The following is a 22,713-nucleotide window of genomic DNA, read 5'->3' on the forward strand; positions in this document are numbered from 1 at the left end:
TGTGCCCCTATCAGGAGTTGTTTTACTCTCCTCCATACTCCACAAGTACCACCTGCTAAGCTTCCTCTTTTCTACTCTCTCCCAATTCAACTTGTCCTTGCTCAGCCTGAGTCACTGCCTTTGTGCACCTACGCCGACGTACATGCTCCACTACCAGCTTCCTTGTCCCTTTAGGACCTGCTTTGTTCCATGCTGGCTTGCCTGAACAAAGCCCTAAGCCTCTGCAGCCTCTGCAGGCTTGCTGTATGTTCCCTAAAATCTCTGTGTCTCCCAGAGCTGCCTCCTGTATCCCATAGTGCCTGTTTTGGGTTCCATTTCCTCCCTCTGGTTGGATTTGGGGCCCAGTTACTGAGCACCACGTTTTTGATCTCTAGCAGCAACATCTCTTTCTTAACCTCTGCATACTTGAACTCCTCTTTAATACTAGTTATTGGTAGTTGGAGTACAATGACACCAACCTCTCTAGACTTTTTACCTTTGAAATTCGAACTTTGACCTTGCATCTTTGCACTGGTTGCCTGTTAACTTTAGGATCCAGTTCAAGGTTTTATTAATTGTTTTTAAGTTTTTAAATGGTCTGGCACCGTCTTCTTTATCAGATCTTGTAAAGCCTCACAGTACCTTCAGAGCACTTAGGTCATCAAACGAGCTGCTCCTGGCAGTACCTCGGTCCAGACTCTCTACTCGTGGGGACAGAGCCTTCTCAGTGGCGGCCCACAGCTGTGGAACAGCCTACCTTTCCAGGTTAGAGCTGCACAGTCTGTTGAGCACTTTAAAACACTACTGAAAACCCATCTTTTCTCCTTGGCGTTCAGTCCCAGCTAAGCAAGAATCCTTGGCTTTTTTACTTTTTACTCTTTTTATTTCCTAAATTGAGCTCTTACTATTATTTTATGGTTTTTATTTATCATTATATTTGTGTATGATTATATTGTATCTTAATAACTGTACAGCACTTTGGTCAACTGAGGTTGTTTTTAAATGTGCTTTATAAATAAAATTTGACTTGACTTGACTTAACTGTGTCCACATCAACCTAGGGAATAATCCAAAACACACAGTTTTAATTTGCTTTAGCGCCCTGACTTCTTTAGCTATCCCCTCCCTTACTGCATCCACCCAAGCTCTTCACTGGTTTTTCCCTCATTGAAGGAATTTCTTCCCCATCTACAAATATTTTTTCCTTTCTATCATCTTCCCTCTGAACAATGAAATGCCTCTTGATTCACTAGGCTTAATCTTCATCCCATAGCCCTTTTAAGAATCTCTTTCAACTGCTCTTATTTTTTAGTACATGTCAATGTTGGAGTCATCAGTGTCATGTCATCTATATAAGGGTTGTTTAAAACATGTCTGATCATCAGCCTGCACAGATTTGTTGCCTTTTGATCATTTTAAAACAAAGTTGCTATGTTCCCAGAGCTGAGCACTTACTGTGGAAAGTGTAATGTTATGATAACTGACTGAATATATCTCCAACAAAAAAAGAAGTGGAACTCTGGAGATTGGGACTTTTTGGCATGTCTAGGGAAATAGTTTTAAAATGGTCAAAGCTCAAGCCATAACTTTAAGCCTCTACAGTCGGGTCCATAAATATTGGGACATCGACACAACATACTCTGATCTTCCCATCACTCTCTAGGTACAAGTTGATCTTTGTCTCATCTGTCCGTAGGATGTTGTTCCAGAACTCTAAATGCTTTTTTAGATGTTGTTTGGCAAACTCTAATCTGGTCTTCCTGTTTTTGAGGCTCACCAATGGTTTACATCTTGTGGTTGAACCCTCTGTATTCAGTCTGTTGAAATCTTCTCTTGATTGTTGACTTTGACACACATACACCTTCCTCCTGGAGAGTGTTCTTGATGTGGCCAACTGTTGTGAAGGGTTTTTCTTCACCAGGGAAATAATTCTTCTGTCATCCACCACAGTTGTTTTCCGTGGTCTTTCCTGTCTTTTGGTGTTGCTGAGCTCTTTTTTTTAAGAATGTTCCAAACAGTTGATTTGGCCACACCTAGTGTTTTTGCTATCTCTCTGATGGGTTTGTTTTGATTTTTCAGCCTAATAATGGCTTGCTTCACTGATAGTGACAGCTCTTTTGATCTCATATTGAGAGTAGACAGCAACAGACTCCAAATGCAAATGTCACACCTGGAATCAACTCCAGACTTTTGGTCCCTTAAAAAGTGGGAGGCACATATAGAAACTATTGTAATTTATACACCATTCACCTGATGTAAATACCCTCAAATTAAAGCTGAAAGTCTGCAGTTGAAGCACATCTTGTTTGTTTCATTTCAAATTCATTGTAGTGCTGTATAGAGCCAAAAAGATGAGAATTGTGTCGATGTCCCTATATTTATGGACCTGACTGTAAGCCTTCATCGTGGTTATTATGCAACAAAATACAGACCATTTGTTTTTCTTTACCACACTATGACAAAGGAGCATTCAACTGAACTTATTTCACAGCATTACTGTACTTTTAACTCTTCTAAGTATTTATAGGTGTCACTTCATTGAGTAAAACATTTCTCAGTGCTTTTCTGGTTTATGTAATGATGTACATTCAATTCAATTCCTGTTTTGGTTGATTGAATGACTACAGCCTCTAACCTTGTCTTCATGTTTCTCTTCACTCCAGCCTGCAGACCTGGTACCTACAAAGCTTCAGCCACAGATGCGTACTGCACCAAATGTCCTCCTCACAGCTCGTCCCCGCAGGAACAAGCCTTCGAGTGCGTGTGTGAAAAAGGTTTCTACCGAGCTGAGAGCGACCCACGCTCCATGGCCTGCACACGTGAGTGAACAACAACCACCTCAAACACATGCACATCTCATCAGCTAAAAACAGAGTGATACAGTTAGAAGATCATTTCATAGCATATTGTGTAATCAGTGTTTTCACTGTAGTCACATATTTGCATTTGGCTGTTCAGGTATTTATGTCATAAAATGGTATTAGGTTACAATGATTGGATTATGTTTGATTTAATTTAGTGGCAGTCTTTTCCTGCAAGAATTTATCCTGCATGGCTGCTTTCCATTTATTCATTTTTCTATCTATAATCCCTCCGTGCATTTTTTTTCTTTGCCTCAGCTGGTTCACACAACATTCTTCACACCAAACGCACACACAGACAGAGTTCCATGTGTTTGCTGTGGTTATGATCCACAGATATCTCCAATGAGAACACTGATATGAGTGATACTCTGGTAGAAATTTGATGAAGTATCTTATTCTTTGTGTGCTTCTTACACACACACACACACACACACACACACACACACACACACACACACACACACACACACACACACACACACACACACACACACACACACACACACACACACACACACACACACACACACATACACACAAAAGCAACACAGAGCCAGGGGGATCGCACCACATCCTCATGAACAGAGATGGAGGAGAACAGGAAGGATAAAGAGGGAGGATTGAGAGAAAGAGGGGGACAGAAAGATGGATGGTGATAGACACAGGGATATGAGGGTGGAAAAGGATGGTGACACGGTAGGAGAGGGATTAAACGAGAGAGAGGAAATACACACAAGTGTACACACGGACATACCCGCACCCATTATCAGGTTATGCTAGATTACACTCATTAATCGTTGGAGCAGGTGAGATGTGTAACGGTTGGTGTTATCAGCTGGAAATGAGAAACGGTTGGTTCAGATTTGTATGCGCTCACACATGCTCATGAAGAGCCCTGTGGAGGATGAAGAGGGCAAAAAAAAAAAAAAAAAGAGGAAATAAGGTGAAAAGGTGAAAGAATTAGATATGGAGAGGGATGGAGAATGACACTTAAAGACACAGGCGAAGAATAGAACAGCGGGAGAAAATTGCAGACCATCAGAGGCGTATAATCTAAATGTCATAAAAGGCCGATCAGTAAGGATGATGATGGACAGTGAAGTGTGGCCTGTGAGGAGGGTGGATGGAGGAGGGACAAAGATAGAATTAGAAGGTTCACTCAGCACACCCTTTAAGGAGATATATGAGAGACAGCTGCAATTATCCCCAGCATGGCCTCCAACCCTCATATGCCCAGCTTCCCCCTCAATCCTCCGCCTCTTTGGAGAGGCTCGCCACTGGGAGGGCTAATCAAGAAAGTCCCAGGCTTTGCAGGCGGCCCCCTTGGGGCTATCTGCTCAGCCAGGTCCTGATGAGATGTCAGGCTTAATGGGCATCTACTGACAAATCTCCATATGGTTGAGATACCTGCATCATGCTGTGGGTAGCTATAATCCATAGTCTCCATTAGATTGGCTCTCTTAACTTGATGATGTGTTGGAGGGTTGTGATTTGCTCTAATTGACCTTTCCAATATTAAAAGCTGATCTGACAAAGAGAAATGATTCAAATGGCACAAATGTGGCTGTCTTCTATGCCTCTAACAACTTTGAATCGTCAATGTGTCTACTAAAGAATGTACCTTGTTGGGACTGAATTTGAGAAAAGCCCTAGGCTGAGATCTTAAAGGTATGCACCCTTTATTGGTGAGCCATTTTGAATCTTCAAAGCTAGGTGGCGCTCATCCTGTTGAGTTTTGGATATGGGTGTAAGAGGCTTTTTTGTGCGTCTTGATGCCCAGAATCGGCATGTCCGAAATCGTGAACGTAGCTTAAAAAAACTCTAAGGGGAGGGGTTCTTGAAAGTTCTAGGGGGCGCTACTGAGCACTTTTTTGACAATTTTTTCTGCGAGACCCAAAGAATTGCACATTTTTCCCCAGGCCTGATGAGTGTGTGGGATTTGGTGAGATTTGGGGCGTTTTAAAGCCCCCAAATACCCATTTCCTGTTTATGGCGAGACATGTGTGTTTGATGCATCGCCTGAAAGTCTGCCACGCCCACAATTTTAGTCTGGATTGTATGCCTAGAAGATAAAGTTATGATTTCACTGCCTAATTTTGAGCAAAGCCAGGACCTGCTGTGCCTGCTTTATAATATGGTCAGCTGGATAGTGAATAGGGCTGTGTATGAAATGCAACCCAGTGATTCATTTGAATGAGACCACTTCATTGACAGTGAATATAATCAGTGCTACGCGTTGCAACAACAAATTAACTTCTGAAGACATTGTACAGTCATTTTAACTCATCTAAAACTCAAAATCTCAAGTATTTTCAAGTCATCAGGCTAAAGTCCGAAACAAGTCCCGAGTCATTGATGCCAAAGTCCAATTCGAGTTCCAAGTCTTTGATGATATTGTCAAGTCGAGTCCAAAGTCATCAAAATTGTGACTCGAGTCTGACTTGAGCTCAAGTCGCATAACTCAAGTCCACACCTCTACTGATGAGTGTGTGGTTAATATACAAGTTTGTGCATAATATGAATAAGTGAGTCTTCAACTGAAGGTTCAAGAAAGACCACCTGTGTCTCACTGTGTTTCTGCTTCATGAGAATGATAAGTGACACTCTTTAGACACTAATCATTTCAGTTGAAGCTCAGAGCAATTTCAAGCAATCCTCTAAATCATAAATTGTACCTGACTCATGAGAAAATGACTCTGGGCACTTTCTATATTCTAGATCATTGTCCACTCTGAATTTATAGTGTGCAGTATAGCCCTGAAGAGGATCAGTTAATATCACATGGTTACATTTTTTTTTTTACATTTATGCATCAACTCTTTAAAGACGGGTTCAAACTTTGAATGTGTCATATATTCTCCGACCGTCACATTAATGATCAGCCAATTTATTCAATCACAGTTTGTTCCATAGAGATGAATTAATGGAGCATTAAGTGTCCAACTGCTGGGTGAAGAAGAATTTAATTAAATTTTAATTGAAATCATTTGAATTCTGTTTAATAGAAACTGAAATAAGATTGTTCATGAACATAAAGAGTGTAGACTTTCAGATGAAGGACATTTGGGGAGATAAATAATATTTATAGGTTAGTGCTTGATGAGTTGGTGCTGAAATGGGCTGATGGAGCTTGTACGTTGTAGTTCACCCAATGCATGCTGGGATAGCACGGTGTAGTGGGAACAAGGATTTTGAGCTCTAGCTGTGCCATGGATTCAAATCGTCCTGTCTTTGGTTTTATGATATTGCCATTATCACTTTGTGAAGAATGGGCAAGAAAAGTTGGTAGAAATGCGATTCAGAATCTAGGATAAAAACACAACTATCTCCGTTCACTTCCAGTCATTTCCCAGGAGGTTGTTTGAGACTCACCTTGCATTCATGTGGTGTTTTTAATAACCTGAAATGGGGTTTTCAAATGGGAAATTTACCATGAAGCTCCCTCAAGTAGGAGTAATGACTTGGAAAGTCAGTTAAAACTTTGGTCGCCAACTTGCTCAGTTGACAGATATGGTCCTGATTCATGTACATACTGCATACCAATTGTTGGCTTGTAATATAGCATTAGAATATCACTACTGGTTGGTGTCCAGGTAGAGTGATTTGGATTAGTTCTGAGCAAATACATTTAAAACATCTTCGAGGACTCCACGTTTCCACATTCCCAACTTCAGGACGGTCTGGGAGACCCTAAATGCAGCATATAACTCTATTTTTACTGACAAGATTTTAAATGTATTTCATATTTTAAAGAAAGTAACGCTACTCCTCTGTCTCCCCTCAGGTCCTCCGTCTGCTCCAGAAAATCCAATCTCTACTGTGAACGAGACCTGCGTCATGTTGGAGTGGTCCCCACCCAGAGACACGGGAGGCCGCGGAGACATCACCTACAGCCTCCACTGCAGGAAGTGCACTGGTGACGGCAGGAAGTGCACCCCTTGTGGTAGCAGCGTCCATTTCGTTCCCAGGCAGTTTGGTCTCATGTCGGCCTCTGTGCTGGTCACCGACCTGCAGCCTGACTCAAACTACAGCTTCACCGTTGAGAGCCAGAACGGAGTGTCTGACTTGAGCCCCACACCGAGGGGAACTGTGGTCATCAATGTGACGACATCGCAGACAGGTGAGAGAAGAGAGGCGTACTAAGTAGGGATGCACCGATACTGATACTAGCTGATCAGATCCCTGTATTGATTTAACAATCGCTATTCCTTAATGTGAGGATAGAATAATATTTGGCAACTTCAGGCTTTTCTGACTTTGAAAACCACCATAAAATAAACATTTTTAATCTGACAGTATCATTATTCAAGAGATTATAAATGTGTACCAGCAGTTTGGTGAGTTAATCTTCATAACCAACAGATATTACAATTCAAATGTAAACCTCAGCAGTGGATAAGAGGAATTAAATATTCTGTATAGAAAATAAAAAATAGGTCAACGTATTGTTTCCATAGTGTTTCCCACAGAATGACCTGTACCTGTGGCAGGGAGGAGGGATATTAAAATCGGCACTATATATCGGCCACTTGTCAACGATGTCCGATCTAGCTTTTTGAGTCCGATCTGGCCGATATCCGATACCAGGATTGGATCGGTGCATCCCTAGTACTAAGGATAATGTTTGCTAAAGAAACACCTTGATCTCACGAATATCGGAACACAAACATGTTTTGATGCAGATAGAGTTGCCTGTTCCTGAATGATAAAGCCTAAACAAGTTGCCAGTTGGCAGTCTGAGTCTGTAGTTTTTTATTGTTTATTGCCTCCAAGGTTTTTTAAATGCAAAGGTGATTTATCTACAGAAGGCTCTGACTCTTAAATACAATCACAACAAAGGATATAAAACCTGCTTCAATACTTTTTAAATGCTCTCACTTTAAAAAAAACTGTTTCTCCAGCACTTTTGACAAGTGTGAGTTATTTTTGAAATTGAAATGTCATGAATTCTTTTCTTTGTGTTTAAATGATTGTCAACGAATAAATGAAAGAAAGTTCTCTTTTATACAGTTAATGAGCAAGACCACAAGACCACATCCTTACAGAATTATAAGTATACACGTGTTTTATTTTAATCTTTGGGCTGATTGTGGTACTCATATTGATTTGTTTTACCAAGATATATGTATCTGAATCAGTGTAAGGAAAAAGTTGGTTTCCAAAATCTAGCAACAGAAGGTTTTTTCAGAGTGTAGCTCAGGATTTGAATTACAGTCAAAAAGGATTCTTCAGGATTTCACTGACATACAAATTTAAAAACTGATAAGAAAACAAAATTCTCCTGGGAGGAAAAAATCCTCGACTCAAATGTGAGGGAAAAACAAGAAAAGTGAATTTGGTACTTTTTTCAAAGTTGTCTTCTTATTACAGTGTGCTCACAAATAGTAAAAAAAGTAGCCTGTTTTGCATGACAACTGTAAAGTCACCTCTGTGCTGCATCACTCTCATGACACCTCTGCACGTCTGCCTTCACACACAGCCAGGCGTGCATCTTTCACAGTGTGGGACTGTGGGAAATTTGTGCAAGAGGAGTGCATATGACAAGGTGCTGATGACTAACACTCCTGGTACTATGGATGTGTGCATGTACTAACAGGAGAGAGGAGGGTGTAGGAGGTGGTTAACCTCATTAAGATGTCACACGTGTTACACTCGACTACAGTCTGATGTCACATTTATACACGCACAAGCAGCACAAAAAAAAAGTGTGTGTAGAGAGCTGGGGATCAGTCAAGGGCTTTGGGGTTTGCACATCAGTATCACCATCAATTCACACATGGCACACAGGTCACACATGCACCCACTGAATTCTGTGATCACACATGTATAAAACACCTTTCAAGCTCTCTAATGAGCACATTTACATAACTGTTCTCATTACAGCTCACCAGGTATCTCATTTTTCTCTCCTTTCCACATGTTGTTGAACTTCTGTTGACTCTGTTCCTGTTGCTCATAATTTCTCCTTTTTGTTTGCTGCAGTGAGCGTGGTGTTAAAGGAGAGGCGGAGCAAGGACAGTGTGACTTTGGCCTGGCAGGGTCCAGAGAGACCCAACGGAGCGATAGTGGAGTATGAGGTCATCTACTATGAGAAGGTGAGAGATACACATGCACATGCGCACATGCGCACACACACACACACACACACACACACACACACACACACACACACACACACACACACACACACACACACACACACACACACACACACACACACACACACACACACACACACACACACACACACGCACTGGTGGAGGTTTTTGCTTTACCAAAAGGGACATTAGATGATCAATACCACTCTTGTGTCTGTGAGGTAAATATGATGCTATTTGCTAACAGCTGATTAGATTAGCTTTGCACAAAGGCTTGAAACCAGAGGGAAAGAGCTTTAAGGCTCACACATTGACACACAATATTCAGTGTGATGAATATTTATTGAAGGGATACCTTTTTTTAAGTGGGGTTGTATGATAAACTCGTCAGTAATTAGTGTGTTGCACACAAGAGATGCTGGTCAGCTCAGCTCTAGTATTTAATAAACTAGCGAGAGATCCGGCCCGGAAGCTGGGCTCTCAACTGCTACAGACAGGATCAATTTTACCACTCATTTTAAGAAAGTCCAAACCCAAAGTCCAATGTTGGTGTAAGTGTATCCTATATTTAGAAACGTTTTAGCACCCTATTATCCCATCAGACAGCCACTTTGTGTATAACACGGGACTTCCACCAGATCCATGTCCGGTCTGTCTCTGATCTGCTACGGTCCAGCTCAATGCTCTCTCATCCGTCAACACCCACCGGTTGCATTTTCAGAACGTAGCACGGAGCAGGACTGCCGCACATCTGGAGTCATGTGACCGAGGTTTTCCCGTGGCAATCACTGAATCAAGGATTCTCCTCCTCTCCTCATCTATGTTGTCTTTATCAGCCTCTGTAAACCTCTGACTTGATGACTCCAGGCCGGCCTCCGCTCTAAATAACATTTTGTTGTTATAGTTAAGTTAAAGACGATCTAACAACAACACAGTGTTTTATGAAAATTAACTGGGTTTTAATTTTGTTTTGGTGCCTGACTTCCTATCCTGCTTCATCTGCTCTGCTCCGGCATCCGGCAAAAATAGAAGTCTTGCGTATCTGATCCGTCACGTTCCGACCTACCGGATCAGAGACGCAGCCGGGACGCAACGGAGCGGATCCAGTGGAAGTTAACACATTGACTAGAATACAATCGGAAGGTTGGTGGTTCGATCCCAGCTCCAGCAGTCACATGTCGAAGTGTCCTTGAGCAAGACAATGAACCCCAAAATTGCTCCCGATGTTGTTCAGCGGTGTGTGAATGTGCACAAATGATAGATCAGCTAATACTGATGGTTCCTTACATTAGCAGCCTCTACCATCAGTGAGTGAATGGATATGAATGGGTGAATGCGACGAGTAGTATGTAAAAGCACTTTGAGTGGTCAGACAGACTAGAAAAGCGCTATAGAAGTACAAGTCCATTTACCATTTACATACATGTTCCTCCGCCTGCAGTGCACTGATCAGCTGTTCAGGTCTATAATCAAGCCAACTTAAATTTTTTCTCAGCACACCCATAGTTATACCAGAAACTTTCAAGCTTGATATAAATTTTCCATGAATTTTTGCAACTTTCCTTTCTTTATCTGACACATAATTGGCTGTAGAGTCTGTTATTTCAGTGTAGTCTTCAACAGCTTCCCCTTCAAAAGCAAACACAGTGTAATTTGATATGGTAAACATTTCATGAGAACCATGGGTTGTATCATTATGCAATAAAAAACACAGTGAGAGCCAAAAGCTTACTTTAAAGACACACTATCATTGAGCTTTACAGGTTCTCTGATTTAACTTCTGAGAATTAAAAAAAGTGGATGAAACAGTCAGTAAGTCATTAGAGCAGGGAACTGTGGAGTGGTTCAGGTTAAGCCGTGTGTGAGCTGCTGGTATCCTCGGATTCAGAGACGTCCTGAACAATTGTTGTTACAAAGTCCCACTCCTGACTCTCTGGGTTCATGGGCTCACAGTTTACACACCTGGACAACCAGCTAACGTGGGATCCCTTCTGCTCTTCAGTTAGTACGTTTTTTCCCTCCTTTCCTTGGTCCACTGAGTCTCTTCCATCCTGATCAGTGCACTACAGGCAAATGAACATGTATGTGTCGCTTCTACAAATAGTGCAAAAACTTCCTGACAGTGAAGGGCTGAAAGATTTCTAAATAGAGTACACACTAACACTGACAGTAGTGTTTGGGAGTTTCTTACCTGGCAAAGTTGACCCTGTCTGCAGTGGTTGAAAGTCTTGCATCTGTGCTGGTTTTACAACAAAGGGGCGGAGCTGTCCAGCATCTCCTGTGTGTTCTAAATTGTGTATTTCCTAATGTAATGTCTGTGACACTATTCCTTTAAGTGAGGTGCTTAATTTTTTATTTCAGAGAAACCCTATGCAACATGTTTCTCTTCTATCCTCTCTTCAACTACGCGTTGTCTGTGCTCGTAGGATGCAAGTTTAGCCTTAGGGCACGTCTGTAATGACTTCCTCATCACTAACATCTCTCTCTTTCTTCAAATCTCAGCCCCTCCATCGTTGCGTCCCGCACGTCTCCCCTACTGCTCACACCAAGCCAATTAAGCACACATCTGTTTAACAAACCTCGTAAAACACGGCCAAGGTGATGAAATTAAGCTCCTGTGCGTGCGCACAAGTGTGTGCGTGTGTGGTGGCAGGCATTAGCAGTAAAATAGTGTTAATCCGTGTTGTAGAGTGTCTTCCATTAGGTAGAGTATCAGCCTCTCTGCAGGGAATCAGCTTACTGACAGAAACACTTATTCTTTATTCATCCTCCTACACACTTATTTGTAAACACACACACACACCTACATGGTAGTTGTGTAGGGAAACAAAGCGAGACTGAAGTAACCACATATTGCCCCCAAGTGTAAAAAGGATAAGATTTGGTCCTTGACAGATGCTCATGTATAAATGAGAGCAATTGGTCCAGCAATGAACAAACGAAAAGGGAGCGAGGCGGACGTGGCCCCTGGAGACATTTAAATTAAACCATTTGAGCCTTCTATTATTTTCAGACTTCCCTTTTTCTCCTGTTGCACTTGATACCAAAGCCCATTGCTCTTTATATAGCCTTTAGAATAAATCTATAATTTCAGCCCTTTTCATCCTCTATCACTTCATCCCCCTGACTCTCTCTATCATCCGCTGAACTTAGCATTTAATCTTCGCTTCTCACTCTTTCCCCCATCTTCAGAATCAACGGGAGCAGAACTACACCGTGTTGAAAACTCGCTCCAACATGATGACAGTGGACGGGCTCAAGCCAGGAACTACCTACGTGTTCAGGGTCAGGGCTCGAACCGACGGGGGCTACGGGAGCTACGGAGGAGAGATCGAATTGGAAACCAGCCACGAAGGTAGAGGGATAAATAAAAAGCATTTGTTCCATGTAATGAATGAGTAATCTAAGCTTTTGCTTGTTTGTTTTGTTTTCATTCTGTGAAATTCCTGTTTAACTGTTCTCCATGTCTTAAAATGTCCCTGTGGTTTCAGCTCAAAGCTTGGCAGTGCCGGCACAGAAAAAAAGTGACATGCTAGTTCTTGAATTGCAATCCCCGTGTTGCCAATACTTATCCAAATTAGGGATGAATGGCTCTGCTTACAAGAAGCACAAAGATAAACTCTGGAGCAAGGAGTTCTGGGATATTATATCCTCAATAGTTGAATCATCTCTCCTGCGGTGCAAATCAATCCACTGGATGGTTATAAAATAGCTCACTCCTCCACCTGATGGCTTCCTCTGTCCCGTTGTCAGTCAGAAATACCTCGGCAGCCTCACAGGATGTCATTTTATCTGAATCAGCAGCTTGAAAGAGTCCTAGAATACAAACCAGGTAGAAAGAAGGCATGCCAGTTTCACAATGAAGGAATAAGAATCTGAGCTCCTAGGTTGTTGATTTCTGTTTGAAACCAACAGCCAGAGCAGAATCTGGAGGATACTATCTCTGTAACTTGAAGAACTCATGATATTAGCAGGGGCGATTCTAGGATCAGATGTTTAGGGGTGCTGAGCACGCAGAGAGCTGCCCGGCCGGGCAAGATTAATTTCACTGTTTTGTACATTTTAATGCAATTTCATTCCCACATTTGTGAAAGAAAAGTATAACACTTTTTGGGAAAGTCTGTGACTAAAGCATCAAATCTGATAAAGGTTATTTAAATGCTGAGCCACAGCAAAAGAGAAATGGATTGGAATCATAAAAGAAACATATGGTAACTGGGGAATTACAACTCATTTTGATACAGCAGCTCCTCAACATATACATAAACAGTATGTATGTTTCTGGAGTAAACCAGCCCCCTATAGTGAGTACCAAAAATACCAAACATTGACATTGGAGTTATTTTTTGGACTTTCATTTGAAATGCAATGCAACATTTAAACACATTAACAGAAATTTACTTTTGCAATGTTTTTCTCTGCCTTTTTCCTTCTTGTCTGTATTATAGAATTTGATACGTTTTGCGTGCCACTATTCGGTGGAGCTAAAATATCACGTTTCAACCAAGTACTGTATGGTTTTGAAACTTTTCTAGCTTGTTAAAAAGGACATACAGAAAAAAAAAAAAAAAAATCTCTCAATTTTTAGGGGTGCAGGGATTCAATTTAGGGGTGCTTCAGCACCTCCAAAAATGGGCTACAAACGCCTATGATATTAGCCATGAATACTTCAGGTATTTCTTAGCCATCCAGTAAAACCATTTAAACTTGACATCTTGCTCTATGGACTTTTATTTCACACCATTTTCAGTCTCTCCACCAGCAACATCAATGTAGACACTGCAAGGGCATATTTAAATTCATTGAAGGGTCACCCAGGACATTTTGATCATCAAAACCTTTACACGTGTTTTTTTAAATTATTTTTTTATTTAATTTAACATTTATTTTACCAGGTATAGTCCCATTGAGATACAAAGTCTCTTTTACAAGGGAGTCCTGGCCAAGACAGCAGCATAATAAGTTTCACAAATAGAAGACGACAAACATTTAGTGACAAGTAACTAGTACATCAATTTATAAATTAGCAGTGTTAAGCTTTAAAACATCCTGTATCCTAGTTTTAAAATCCTCCAATCAAATTAAACAATCCAGTTTCAGGTGACTTTGAAGCTCAAACCAAGAAGAGGGAGCAAAAACATTAAAAGCACTTTTACCAAAGACAGAGCAAGTCCGAGGAATGACAAAAAGAAAGTGTCCATGGGACCGAAGAAGACAGCCACTGACAACTTTCAATAAGGAGCATACATAAGACGGCAGATCATGGAGTACAGCCTTATAAAGAAAGAAATATCAATGCTCCATTCTTCTGTTGTATAAGGAAGACAAGCCTACCTTTTCATACAAGATACAGTGATGTGTGCGGAAACCTAGACCAGAAACCATCTGCTATGCAGCATGGTACACAGAGTCCAACATTTTCAGAGAGGCTGAGGAAGCATGCATATAAAGAACATCACCATAGTCAATTACAGATACAAAGGTTGCTAGAATGAGCTTTTTACGCGCAGCAAAGGAAAAACAGCATCTGTTTCTATAAAAGAAACCCAACTTCACCCTCAGTTTTTTAGTTAGACTCTCAATATGATGATTAAAAGAAAGATTTTCATCCAAGAAAAAATCCAAGTATTTAAATGTTGGGACACATTCGATTTCCTCATTTGTGGAGGTAAAAATCTTAGTCATTTTTCACCGTCCTCTTGGACTTGAGAAATACGTCACCTTAGTCTTGTCTGCATTTAAAACCAGCCTTAGTTTACAAAGATTTATTTGTACTGTGTTAAATGCAGCTTGCAGTTTGTTAATTGCACTTGATAGGGACAACGCTTAAGAGTACAAAATGGTGTCATCCGCATAAAAATTACGTGTCATTTATGTGTTCAAAATAAGGTGAATGTATGAGTTACTTAAATTATAAATGAAAATAACCTCTGACATGGCGATTATGCTCTAGAAAGATTGAAAAGGCCACTATTCACAGCTGCTTTATCCCAAAGTATTTTAACATGACACATAACTGAGAGAGAAAGAGCTCTGCTTAATACTTCACCCACTTCACATGCTGTCCTTGTCCCTAATAAAGGAGCTGTTACTCAACAAATAAATACACAGAGAGAGCTATTGTTTCATAAGTACTTAAACTGAACTGAATATCTACAGAGTTTGAAACCTTAACTCTTCTACCCTTTAAAACAGCTGAAGGAGGGGCTTCAGAGAAACATCATAGTCACTGATGAATAGTATTTTTGCTTAAAATACCAATCCCTCACCCTAACCAATGTCTTCCCCCTTGAGCACCACTGATCTGAGTAGGGCAGACTTTATTTTCTTGTCAGGAACTTACACTTTAAAGATATCCCATAATTAAACTATAGAAAAGAAGAGAGGGAATCTTGAGAGTGAAGCCTCTTCTTTGATCCCTGCCTCTCAAACAGCCTTGGTCCTCACTGTTCTGTATCTCTGTCATATTGTTGTCAGGCTCCCTGTCACTCGTCCTCTTTTCTGTTTGCTGTCATCCACTTTCATTATCGCTTCATTATGTGCTGGAGGATTTTCTGCTTTAGAGGCCTCATAATGTGCTCTTTAAAGTGAACATTGATTCCCAGACAGGCAGGCGCAGGGAGATAAATCAGTAAATGTATAGCACAGGGCGATAGATTATCTGAGTAGCATACAACAGGAACACATTAGCCTACTAATCATTCAATAATCAATCAAAGTACCACAAAGCAGGCTCTCTTTTATGTCCAACATCTATAAGGAAAATATTGATAAGAATCTGCTTGAAGCTTCTGGACCTATGTTGGGTATCACTTCTGTATAGAGATGTTACTGAACCTCCAAACAACAGGGTTACATTCAAGTGCAATGCTGAAAGATAAGGGAGCCTGTAGCAATCATATCAAGGTTATCTGATCAGATCAATCTCATTGATTGCTGAAGAAGGGTGTGTTTGTGTGCGCCTGTAAATGTAATAGGAGATCAATGCTTATCTGAGTCAGCCTGAGGGCATTCATTTGCCTCCTCACCACACACATACTTACATATATCCACACACACACACAGACCCACAGACACACGCGTCTGCTCATGCTTAGCTAAGCCAGATAAATGGGGTATTTGTTTTGAGTAATGGCTCGATTGGTGTGGCGTAAAAATCAATGCATCTTTGCAGAAAGTTCTCGGCGGCAGCCTTGTTATGTGCAATGTTAACATATCCATTTGGACAGCGTGGCCGAATGGGAATGGCTTTCACGTCCACTCTCATAGCCTCATAGACGATGCAAAGAGGGAGAGCGCTTTTCATCAAGGACCTTACTTACTATTCAATCCGCCTCCCTCTCTCTCTTTTACTCATTTGCAGCTCTCTCTTTTTTCCCTCTCCTTCAACCTCTGTCTTTTATCTCCTTTTCTATTACCATCATATTTCATTCTCTCTCACTTTTTCCCCTGCCACATTCACCTTGCTGTCTTTTTCACTGCTTCCATAGTTTAGTCTTTTTTCCTCTCACTTAACCTACAGCAGAACATATCCATTTTTATCCTTCTGTATGCTTTTGTTTGTTAATGTAACGTTCTCCCTGTTTTGTCTCCGTAGATGTTTTTGCCATCGGCGACCCTAACCAGTCCACCATTCTGGCTGTGTCCATCGCTGGGGGAATCGTGCTGCTTATCTTTCTGGTGACCTGCTTCGTTGTCAGCGGAAGGTGAGGACACAATTAAATCCTCTATACATAAGCAGCCTTTATGTATGCACCACACTATGAGGCAGAGCCATGGGTGCAAAGGGAAAGTTTAGCCCAGGTAAATCAGTCTCCAAACGGTATTTTTCCTAGTCTCTTGCAGCCCCAAAATACCTGATTTCACAGCAGCTTCTTCTAACAGAATCACTGTACCAGTCGAGATTTTTTAATGCATTTTTCTCACACATTTCTCATCCACTGTGACAGACTGGGACATGTAAATAGAGCCATCTATTGGCCGAGCCAGCTGTTTGCTTCTGACATCAGTTCCAGATGGCTGTCAGGATCCCAAACAAAGTGTGTAAAAACCAATTAAAGCTACAGTGAATAGCTTTTTGTTCATAGCGCATGTACAATTCTCTATCTGTAAACAGGAGGATCCATAATTGTTACATTAACTGAATATTTCATGTGTGCCACCATAAAACATAAAAGTGTGATTGGTCAAATTTGCAGAGAAGTTGCATTGATTTGACTCAGTTACTCAACCTCTTAGTAAGGGATGGTGTATAGTGCTCAGGTGGTCATGCAAATAAGAATCCTAACATTATATTATATTACAAGGGGAACAGGACTTCTGCAGGAATATGTATGTTGACATTTTGTCCACTTTCAGCTCTGCTTCTTCTCACGACTTTGCAGTTAAATCAGCTTTAAACATAAATGAGGCAAATGTCAAAAAATGGAGCACCGCCTGCTAGTTCAGGCAGACAATTAGAGCTGCCCGGATTCATACTGACACGTCATCCTCTCTATCAGCTGATCTCAACATCCTCTCATTTGGCGGTCTATTTAAGCTGTAAGTCTCCCTGTCTCTGCCTCTGCTTTGCCAGTGCTCCTGCTGTCCTGATCAGTCCTGCTCAGCGCTGTGTGCAAATTTCATACCCACCTCCTCCCCGGCATCCACCTGCGGGCTCTGGGGGTTAGACCTATCTCATTCCTCCTAAATGTCTGCATTTAAGTAAAAGTGAGTTATCTGACTGAACTTTAAACACTGTTGCTAGTAACAGTACCTATTAGGGTTTAAGTGAGTTTGTAGTGATTGGCTACTCAAAGATGCACTCACCAGCTCTGCTGCTATTTCCCGGATTGCAGGGCAGTATCTTGCGTCAGTTTTCCCAGTCAGAGATAGTTGGGGCCTGGTAGCTCCTCAGGCTGCTCTTACATCTGTGCCTGGTTCCTGTCATTGTTATCCAACTCTCCCCAGCCTGAGAAAAAAAACACAACATTTTGCCACAGTGTCAACAGCAAGAGGTGAAATGTGCCAGACGATATGTCCTGTAAAATCAGGTTGTCCCTGGCATCGCTTTTGCTGTTGAGAATCAATCACTTTGTTATGGAGCTTTGACCAATCAGATTCAAGTATTCAACACAGTCTGTAATAACATATGAAATATGTATTTGCTTCTGTTTAAACCAAGCGGTAACCTCCGGCCTCAAACTATGAAGCCCATGCGGAAGTGTTATAAACAGCAGTTCATCGAGAATCCGCTTGAGGCTGGCTGCGGAAGTACCTGAAGTCACATACACATAAATGGGAAAAAGACGATCATTACAGCATTAATAAACAAGTTTACAGCCTGGTTCAAAAAACGGCTTGGCCCTACGTAGCTAATTTCTTTATCGGCACACACTGTACGGGGGTGAATTTTTTTGTAATGCGACGGTTCAGAAGATATTAAGATTACGAGTTTTTGCCCAAATCAGGACATGACTGACTTGACTCCCAGACGGGAACACAGCTGTTGGCTAAGATGCTCAAACTCCACCCCTTTACGCCACACTATGCCTGGTTGAGTTCCACATTTCCAATATATCTGCCTCCATCGATTGGCTTCAAAACAGCATTCAGGAACATATACTATGACCATATTTTATACAGTCTATGGTTTACATGCAGTATTTATCTTTATAGTATTACCATTGGTCTGTTATAAAGACACTGGGGCTGTGTGCTGAGCATTTCAAAATAGAGGTCTATGGGGATTGACTGTCTTTTAAAGCTAGCCCCCGTCGATTGGCTTCAAAACAGCACTCAGAAACAGATGGGTGACGTCACGGATACTACGTCCATATTTTATACAGTCTATGGTTTAAACACACGAGTTACCACACATAAATACAAAGAGCTGAACCCCCACTTCATATCTCTCTGAAGGGTAACGTGTGTTATTGTGCCACAAGCAAGGCCCTCCAACTTTGACATTTCTACTGCAACCAAAGCCGATCTAAAGGCTGTGTTACTCCGTGTGTGAAGAGCACAGACTCCTTATGATCACTCGCTTTGAAGGTTAGGCTGCTGTTAATGCTGCGACTCAAAGAAGGCCAAAGAGGAGAGGAGGAAGATGAGAGGGAGGAAGGAAAATAAAAGAATGCTGATTTTCAGAGAGGGCGAGAAGATGAAAGGATGGGAGTTAGGAGAGGGATCTTTTGGGCCGAGAAGAAAGTGGACGGAGAAAAAAAAGGAGAGGGGTGAAAAGGAGAGGAATAAGGAAAAAGATGGGATGACAGGCATCTGTGATTTAGTATGCCTGTAACTAAATGTTTATCGTCTTTGAGTTCCTAGATTAGCCACATGTTTAGGAACTACACACACATATGCTCACACAAACACGCACACAATAATGTACACACACTAAAAAACGTTAGTATTGATTGGGGTGATTGCTTATCAGGCTGAGTGCTCTATTCACTATTGACTAGGAGGGATGTAATCAGTGGAGACGTGTACACAGACACTCACACACACAGACACACACACACACGCACATACATACACACACACACACACGCACACACACACACACACACACACACACACACTCTAGGGAAAACATCAACCTTATTTTAATCAGATGGGAATTATGAGGTTGTGTGTGGAAGCAAAACAACCTGTTAAATGTAGCGCGCTGTGAACACACATGATGACACAAACACACTCAACTAATCAGGTTTCACAGGCTGGGGAGGTGTTAACTAGGTTTTACTGAGGGGTCGATGTGCCGCCATCAATTCCTCGTCTCTCCCTTTATTTATTTCTCTCTTCCTCTCAGTTTGCCTCCATCTATCTATCTTTTTCTCCCATAAGAGGTGGGGAAGCTCGGGAGGAAGTAGCTTTGATTGCTGCTTTCTATTAAACAACATCTGTACATCTGTCAAAGTGTGCACGAGCGTGTATGTGTGCAAAGGTGGAGTGTGTTTGCAACTGGGGAATTAGGCGAGGATCAAAGCTGCACCACTAGAGAGAAAAGAGGAGGAGAAGGAGAGAGAAAGAGGATGCTTGGGGAGGGGGGGAGATGGACAGAAGTGAGGTAAAGGAGAGACACAAGTGGAGGATAAAATGAGATCACATTAGGCAGGCAGTAGGAATGACAGACTGAAACGAGGAAGAGGAGGAGGGGGAGGTGAACGTCTGAAATATGGTAGCGCCACTGGAGAGCTGAGATGGTGTGAAAGAGAAAGTGATAGAGAGGAAGGAGAGAAGGAAGAGGGTTGAGGGAGATGAAGAGAACAGGTGATTGATAGAGAGAGGAGGAGGAGGAGGAGAGTGAAGAAGGTACGAAAAGATGAAAAGGTAGATTACAAGGAGAGATGATGGGTGGGCAATTGCAGGGTAAGGTGCAATAGGAGAGTCAGACTTCAGGTTTTGGAGGCACTGGGAAAATCTAACAAAAATAAGGATCGGTCCACTCCTCCTTCTTTTTCTTTTCATCCATCTTATCTGTCAATCATTCTGTTCAGCTCCCATGCTGCTGCTGCTTTTCTCCTCATTTTGCCCGTCCCTAGCTCTCTCGAGGTTTCATTTCCTGTTCCGTTCTTGAAATTTACATCTGGATGAAACCTGTAACGTATCAAGACTGTGATGTATTTGCTGAGAACGGCTGGTTCAGTGTGGACAGAGATTAAATTGGAATTGAAATTGACTCTAAGTGTAGGCCTGGGTTGAAATGATTTCCCACCAGACATTTGTTAGGTTCTGTTTTTCCCCCCCTAAACGCCTGCTGTTTAAATCATCCCCCCAATAATCACTGCAGAGAAGTGCTGGAGGGGGTTTTCCTTGTCTTACGCCTTACATCTACAATTCTGCAAACCCTGATTTGTTGCTTAACTATGAAATAACTGCACTCATATACAGTCTCCCTCATCCTCACTCACACACAACCCCACAGTGGCACACACACACCGTCCCAGCAGCCTTTCCTGGCAGGGTACTGAACAGCTACGCCTCATAAACGGGCTGATTTGCAGGCCATTCTGTTATGTCCTGTTCTCGTTTAATAAAGTGCTGTTATGCTATTGTTACCGCAGGAGGGGAAACATGAAAAAATGTCGGAAAGCTCCTCCAACGCAGCACGCCGCTGACAAATCACACCAGTTATTGCCGTGTGCGTGCCATTATTGCTCCGCGAGTGCATGCATGAGACTGTTTGTGTGTGTGTGTGTGTGTGTGTGTGTGTGAAGTTGGTGCTTTTGTTCTCCTGAGGGTGCTTTGGCAGGCTGGCAGGTGCGAGCGATGGGAAGCTAGCGAGCGACTGGCATAGCCATGGATTCAGCAGATGGCCTTTCACTCAAAAAACACGTCCTCCCCTTTTGGTCCTCACTTTCTCTCGCTCCTTGTTAAACAGCTTCTGCCTCCCAGCATCTGTGTGTATGTGTGTGTCTGTTTTGTCTGCAGTCTAATGATTCTCCAGCCTTACAACCATCTTCTTCCTCAAGTAGCTGCGGGCTTTGGTTACATGCCAGATTCTCGTGTGTTTTTCTATGTTCATGTTTTTTAATGTCGGAGTTTCTGTGAGAAGTCAGCGGGAAGTTGTTCCATCCATGTGAGGCCTGTTTTTGTTTTGTTTTGTTTTTCTTTTAAGCCGTCTCGTCTGTTATGTATTTCAAAGTCTGCCTTTATGGAGTACATCTGTTGTCAGAGCTGGAGATACTCAGCTGGGAGTCAAGAGCCACAATCTGTTAAGGAAAATGTCTGAAGTTCGAAGATAATAATAAGGGATTCATTTGATGCTTATTGCAAAATAAGATGTACAGATTACTTGTTATTCTTCACGCAGCGTCAGGATAAGCAACGCAAATCTGTTGATGGTTCACTTTTTATCTTCAACAAAGTTTCCAGAGGACGTGGCTTATTTTCTAAGGGAGAAAAACAACCATTTTCATAAGGGAGTGTTGAGTAATAGAGGGTGAAAGGCAAAGAGAGAGCAATGCAGGAGAGTAAGATGTCATTAAAACGTGGCTAATTCTAGAAGAAAGACTTCTCAGTGTCGCTAATAGCTAGCGGTAACAGCTCTACCTTTCGTACAACAATATGTCCTATTGATGTGTGTGTATGTGTTGCGTGTGTAAGCTCTTTTTACCTCTGCAGCATCTGTTACGCAGCCCAGGGTTATTCTTAAAAACTTAATGACACAAATGAGGAGAGGAAGGTTGGAAAAAAACAGAGGGGCATGGGGAGGAGGGGGGTGGGGGATAGTAAGCGCTGATGAAAACACACTGCTCAGAGAGGATGGAGCAGATGAAAAAAAAGCGGCCTGTGAGAAACTGAAGAACACTAATTGAGGGTAAAAAAAGCTGCAAAATATTTGTGTGTGTGTGCGTGCTTGTTTTGAATTCAAAGGAGATGTGAGAAGCAGAAATTAGAGACGCAAAAGACTACAAAAGTAAGGGCTTTTTAGCTTCGATATGCACCACCAAATAACAAAAATGAGAAAAAACAGGAGCATAAGCATAAAAAAATACTCATGTTCGCCAGTTGGTTCTTACTGGGATGTGTTGGAGGTACAAAGCAGCCAATGCAACCTCTTCCCTGTGGGTGGTGTTGGTCTGTTTGCTTGATAATGGTGCTTATAATGATTTGGCTGCAAGGAGATTCTGTATTCACCAATCTGCCAGGATGAGAAGGTGTGTGTGTGACCAAATGAAGTGTGTTTAATGTCATTAGACAGATTTGTATGTGTTCCTCGGATGCATGTGCTTTCAATTAATGCGGCAAAAGCTGAAGGGTGTAGCTGAATACAGCTTTGTCTG

General features: G+C 41.8%; 1 protein-coding gene across 1 annotated transcript in view; it reads left to right on the top strand.

Annotated features, from left to right (window-relative positions):
• The window catches only part of epha4b (eph receptor A4b), a 120,140-nt gene that overhangs the window by 59,667 nt on the left and 37,760 nt on the right, over nt 1-22,713 (top strand). Inside the window, exons 6-10 of the mRNA XM_034702670.1 lie at nt 2,643-2,798; nt 6,628-6,963; nt 8,826-8,938; nt 12,134-12,296; nt 16,539-16,647. Coding sequence (XP_034558561.1) covers nt 2,643-2,798; nt 6,628-6,963; nt 8,826-8,938; nt 12,134-12,296; nt 16,539-16,647 — 877 coding nt within the window. The remainder of the gene's footprint in view (nt 1-2,642; nt 2,799-6,627; nt 6,964-8,825; nt 8,939-12,133; nt 12,297-16,538; nt 16,648-22,713) is intronic.

This window comes from Notolabrus celidotus, chromosome 15, assembly GCF_009762535.1.
Source record: "Notolabrus celidotus isolate fNotCel1 chromosome 15, fNotCel1.pri, whole genome shotgun sequence".
Taxonomy (NCBI): Eukaryota; Metazoa; Chordata; class Actinopteri; order Labriformes; family Labridae; genus Notolabrus; species Notolabrus celidotus.